Source organism: Ptychodera flava, chromosome 12, assembly GCF_041260155.1.
Source record: "Ptychodera flava strain L36383 chromosome 12, AS_Pfla_20210202, whole genome shotgun sequence".
Taxonomy (NCBI): Eukaryota; Metazoa; Hemichordata; class Enteropneusta; family Ptychoderidae; genus Ptychodera; species Ptychodera flava.
In genome coordinates this window covers 16,757,816-16,764,015 of record NC_091939.1, presented here as the reverse complement: position 1 = coordinate 16,764,015, position 6,200 = coordinate 16,757,816, and the positions used below count along the sequence as shown (strand labels likewise).

At 38.7% G+C, this 6,200-nt stretch overlaps 1 protein-coding gene across 2 annotated transcripts; it reads right to left on the bottom strand.

Annotated features, from left to right (window-relative positions):
- Positions 1-504: 504 nt before the first annotated feature.
- Positions 505-5,921, bottom strand: LOC139145178 (uncharacterized). Of its 2 annotated transcripts, none has more exons than XM_070716165.1 (5): positions 5,396-5,897; positions 3,797-4,593; positions 2,874-3,024; positions 2,122-2,260; positions 505-1,270 (listed from the first exon to the last, which is right to left on the bottom strand). In XM_070716165.1, exons 1-5 carry the CDS (start codon positions 5,570-5,572, stop codon positions 1,128-1,130), a joined length of 1,407 nt encoding a protein of 468 aa, XP_070572266.1. In that variant the 5' UTR covers positions 5,573-5,897; the 3' UTR covers positions 505-1,127. The 2 variants fall into 2 exon arrangements, with proteins under 2 accessions (XP_070572266.1, XP_070572267.1); XM_070716166.1 differs by having other exon boundaries at positions 517-1,270; positions 2,126-2,260; positions 5,396-5,921.
- Between the last annotated feature and the right edge of the window lie 279 nt (positions 5,922-6,200).

Below are 6,200 nucleotides of genomic sequence, written 5' to 3'. Positions count from 1 at the left end.
ATCCGGACTCTAAATTTTTCTGGTCTACCACATGTGGAGGGTCATTTTAGAGCTCAATGAAGAGAAAGTTTTCACCCTTTATATTTGTGAAAATAGATTCAATTGACGCTGGGGATGGCGGTCATCTTGAAGTATAGGGAAATATTGAGTAGTTTGGTTCACTCTAGCACCAAATTTTTCGTCGTGAAGCCTGATTTTTATTCTTAATTTGAAAAGGGAATGGCGCAAAGTTCTATGACGGGATATTTGACCGAACCCTGTCTAAACTGGAAACCTGCCTGAACAACCCTTTTCCAGCCCCATTCCAATAGAACTCTACATTTAAAGGACCTCTATAAACCGAACACCTCTCCAAGCCTAACAATTTCCTCAGTCCCTGTACGGTTCGGTTGAGACAGGTTTTACAGTACATCTTACTCCGAGGTGTGTAGTACGGCCTTAATAACATGTGTCAGGTGTCCATCTTTCATACATTATAAATCCAAATGCTAGGTAAAGTGATTTACAGCAGAACATCAAATGTCAAAGGTACGTTTTTATTCATGATGTGACCTGTGATCTTTTCAAGTACTTCAATGAAACTCAGTCATGTAAAGTTCAGAAATTACATTTTGCCAAGAGGGACTACTTTCAGCGAAACTGACCAGTTACTGGTTTACTGTGCGCGTGTTGCCTATGATGCACTCCGAGTATGACAAATTACAGCATTCAACTCTGTACAATCTAACTTCAAAAATAAGTTGTACTCCTTCAGAACCCCATGAGCATCCCTCCTCGATAAATACCATTTAATAGTCTGGGTGTAATGCCCTACGTAATTCCTCTCCTGCACATCCTTAGGCTATTTTCACTCCTTGACGTGAATCACAAAATTGAACGTCTTCCAGTCTATTTTAACAATATAGTCCTGTGCTCTGTGTTTTGTCAGGCATGTGTTCGAATTCCCGAAAATGTACTATTAAATTGCAATGTCTGTGACTGCAGTCTCAGATGAGAAATGCAAGCTTCATTCGGTCTCTTCCGATCTTGTCGCAATTCGTTGATGAGAGATTTTCTTACAAACGTATTCAACTTGTTATGCATATAAGAACTTGATTACCAGTACGTTCGTTAAACAACGGATGATGTCACCGCCTGCTGATGAACCGGAGTTGTTCAGGCATGTTAGTGAGTGATTTTATCCACAGGGTTTCTCTTCCAGTTGCTCGCCTTGCATAGCTAGTCATTATAGACCAACCTGACGATTTACTACCAATGAAACAATCCGCACCTGCGCAAACCAAAACATCAAACGGTTTATTTAATGACAGTTTTTTTACGATTTACTGAAATCCAGGAAATTGTTGAGTGAATGATCGCTTGAGTATATGTTTATTTTGAATTAATTTTTCGCCTTTTTTCACAAACCTGGTCGAAATGCTCCCAAATTCAGAATCATGACACTGTCATCGGTTTTGAAAACGGATTCAAAAATTTTCGTCGGAACAAAACCCATCAATAAATCAATCTGGGATTTAAAATTTTAATTTCGGGTACAGCGCATCAAAAATCAAAGTCGATGAGAGATCACTGTAAACAACATAATTTCAGTCTTTCAGCAATATGTCTAATCCGCAGTAGATATGGATAACACAATACGATTAGAGTTCACAGAATTTTTACCGAGAATTAAGGCTGAGCAAAATAAAAATGAAAAGAAGTCACATAAAGTATGGATAGAGTGTCTTTCTGTATTCTTTGGGATATTTTCCTGTTTCTGTACTCATAGTATATTTTCTTTTAAACAATGGAATTATTGGCATTTTCAACAATGGGGAAAGGCAATTTGATAACAGCACGCCGGGAATAAGGAACCAAAATTTAATTGTGTGTTTGTATAATAATTATAATGTTTTGCTTCGAAAAGTACCAACAATCGCTAGAGGAAAGTACACAATCAACATGCCACCTGTGGCAATATGAATTTCGAAATAATAATATCAAGGGTTGCACATTCTCGGGACCAAAAAGTAATTATGTAAAAATAAAGGTTTGTTCACGAAGTAAGTGTGTACTTCTGTACTGAATGTTTAAGGTCAAACTAAACCTGTTTTACTGCAAACGGTACTAAGACAGATATACCTACGAATTGCAATTTCTTGTTCCACCAGAGATACGATGTAATTATCGTTTCTGTAGGCGTGCAATTGTGGAATACTTCGGAAGAGGTCCTTTTTGGTGAAGACTTTTTCAAATACGTGTGCAAGATCTTTGACATCATCTATGGAGCAAAGAGATGCATTTCAAGTATCAACATGGATTCTATAAGATATTTATTAACAACTCAAAGATGCACTATGACAGCAAAGTTAAGAAACCCTCATTTACCCTGTCATATACGAAGGGCTATTCCTACTGTGCACAAAAAGGCTCCCAAACCTTCGGAGCCTTATAGCCACGTCAGCTTACTGGTACCTAGTTAGCTCGGAACGTTTACTTGTAAATACTGGCACTGTTTCAAACACTGGGATAGAATTGCTGATATTGGAGACTGTCTTTGGGACGGAAAAAAATTCACTGGTATTTATTAATAATTGAAGGTTCGAGGTGTTAGGTAGATATGAAATAGGGCTTTTCAGGCCTGGGTCACATACTCACACATTCTCACTAACTACAGGAACTGCCTGTTTAATTCTCCAGTTTCCCTAAGGTCGACTTCAATTTGTAAGCATTATGTAGGGATATGTATGTATATAGGTAGGTAGGTAGGTAGGTAGGTAGGTAGGTAGGTAGGTATAGGTATGTATGCATGTATGTATGTATGTATGTATGTATGTATGTATGTATGTATGTATGTATGTATGTATGTATGTATGTATGTATATTATACATACGCCAGAAAATGGAGGGAAAGCCAAGTAAATGCAAGTTAAATTCCTTTCTTGTAGAATTATCGTCAGGGCCTGAGTGATTTCCTGGCCATAATCAACAAGACTGAGTAAACGAGGACCACAGATTCCACTTGACTGGTGATCTGCTTCACATCTATCAGAGAACAAAACAAAGAACAAAAACTGCGATGACGATAATTTATAGGACAGTAAGTATTCAGCGGAGATGGCGCATTGAATATATTCAAAGGTTTTGATGTAATGGAATTTTAGCTATGTGTATCAAGCCTTATGTACTGTCATGTGACCAAATGCTTAATCAAGTTGTGTCTGTGGGTCGTATTCTTAATTTAGTTAGGGAAACGAATTCCTCGAAATAATGCCAAAGACGTTTGTGTACTGAAATCCAGAACCATGCCTTGATTACGGTATACTTCACGGCATTTTCAAATTGTGTCTCCGTCTTATCATTGTGATAGTTTAACTGATATCGACCGCAAAATTATTTTACAATTTTCAATTCGATCGATTTGATATTTATTTGCCCTTATTTCCTGCCATGTTATCCTCAGATTTCATTCTACTGAATGCTTTTCTTTGGTGTTTCGCCAGTTTGTTCTGCTGTTACCACGTCCATTTATTGCAATAATTCGAATCACGTAATCCCATTTTATGGATGCACTGAATTAGAGTAATGAGATTCTAATCGTTCAAAATGGCCTCTCTGCATGTAAGCTTAAGCTTACAGCTTCAGAAATTTCATGAACAGGATGGGCGTGGATGGACTTTTATGAGCGTTGAGGTCTATGAGCATGCAAATGTGTAGTCTGCGTGACTTTACATAGTAATTTGCTACCAATATCAAGAATACGCCCATATATTTATCAAAATTTACAGTTCAAGGGATATAGACTTAATTTACTTACATTTCGCCAGTTTTATTCCGCCAATGAAACACCAGGAACGGTTTGCCTCCGCAAATGCTTCCCATTGCGAGTTTTGCCATCTTACGAATGAAAGAAGCCCGTGTGAGGTGCGAGTCCACTTTAAAATGTATTTCCTCGGAGTTCGCAATAGGATTCCAGCGGATAAAATCCAGAGGGTCCACTATCACCAAGCAACGAGTGCCATTCACGTACTCTGTACATTTTTCATGTGGTTGGCAGTCGTGATTTACAAAGTGCAATTCTTTTTCTGCTAATGTGAGACCAATATCAGTCGCAACTACCGATGAAATGTTTAAAGAAGCGTGGTCATTATATATAAGCAAACTCCTGCCACAATCTGAATAAAACTTTCTTGGTTCAGTGACGTTGATAAGTTTTCTAAGTCGCTTTATATCAAAAGTCTCATTAAAGCGTCGATTTTGCATTTTTGTTTGTGATGTGTGAGTTTTGAAGGGGTATGGGACGTAGTGACGATTCTGGACGATGGCGAGCGCGATTCCAGTCCGGAGCCGTCGATATTCGTTTTGGGGACCCGAGTGTGGATTTGCGAAGATGACCATCAGGTACCGACTTGAATTCTGATGACTTGCAATCGTGATATTTTTACCTACAGGTTCCATTCCTGGCGATTCTAATTCCAAGTTCATCAGGGTTGACCCTGTAGTGGCGTTCTCCCGTTTTGTCGATTTCGACACCGATCGGATCCCTATCTGGTCTTCTGAAGGTGTCTGGGATGACGTAATGTTGAAATGTTTAACCTTTGTTTTTGACATTACCTGTTGATGAAGACGTTGTATATATCAGATGTATAAAGATGCCGTACATTGTAAAGATCAGCTGAATATGATTCATTTAAAAAGTATGGAAAATATGCAATCACGGATATCTATAAGGATTGGCGAAGATCGCTCTAAGGTTGTCTATTATCACGTTTCTTACTCTATATGAATCTGACATTGGATTTTGGATAGAAACAATAGTTAACCCCCCTCTCTCTCCCTCATCTCTCTCTCTCTCTCTCTCTCTCTCTCTCTCTCTCTCTCTCTCTCTCTCTCTCTCTCTCTCTCTCTCTCTCTCTCTCTCTCTCAGACACAAATAATATAAACTGCATAAGGATATCCGTATACCCGTATATACGAGTACGATCAATGTTTCTTTGTGCACCGGTTTGTATTACAGTATATGATATCTAACCATGGAAACAAGTAAAATGCGTCGTTGAAGCAATACCCAATTGCACACTGAGACTAGGCTTATAGCTATAAATCCACGAATAAGAGCGGGCCATCCACAAACACAGCATAGAAGACATCCTGCTATACACATATAGCCTACACAAGAGGCTGCATGAAACCAAATTGATGTTCTGATTATATTGGGAGTCATGGCCAGCCGTTAATTTTTTTCACTGCTTATGTATTCCGACCTGTCATTCAATACTATCGATATTGTATTACCCGTCTGACAGCCTTGTATTGCCAACGCATGGACTTAAAATCCACATTGCCATTACTGCAATGCTCTGCTGTAATAGTCTATTAGCATTACTGTAAACATGTTTAATCGTGTTACACTTACCTTGTTGCCTACCAACGGATGCGACGGCCTCTCCGCTATCGGGTAACAGAGCACAACAACCAGAATCAGGACGAACCACACGACAATGAAGGCAGAAAACAGTCTCTGTTCAGTGTTCTGCGTATTGGAAAGCTGTGTCCTGTACAGAAGCTTCCACTGACGACTTTTCCGGACCATATTCAGCGCATATGAGATGCTTGGTCGAAAAGGATACAATAATTTACAAGGCTGGTTTGCTTAAGATCAATACTGCAACGGCGTTCAGTTTGTTTTGCAATGTAGCCAATATCACGAAACCGTTGTTTCGGTATTGACAGAATAAGCTTGACATAAAATTACCTCAGTCTATTAATAAAGTACCAGTGATATTAAGTGCCACGAACACAAAGCCACTTTTCTGCCCAACGGGCTCAGCAGTGTCCATGTCTGTGGGACTGGTCATACTATAGTGTAGTATTTGTCCGACTCATGGTTGAAAGAGGTATGTGCTGTGAGTTGTCCACAACGTGGAAATATCAGCTGTATTAAATTTATATATTCATGGTCTGTGTAACAGCTGGCAGTCTTAAATATTCGCGCAAATGCCATATCCTATCAGCATTTGCTTCATTGTGCTCATTGGTTAGCGTATGTCTATATGTATGTAAAAACTCGTATATACACGTGTATCACCCCTATTTGTATCAACAACCCTATTTGTAACAAAACTTAATTTTCAAAAAAACTTTGCCGTATTTGTTGAAATATTAATAAAATATGCATATTTGTCTGTTGGGAGCAATTTTCTTTTTTTTTCCTTGTCAAA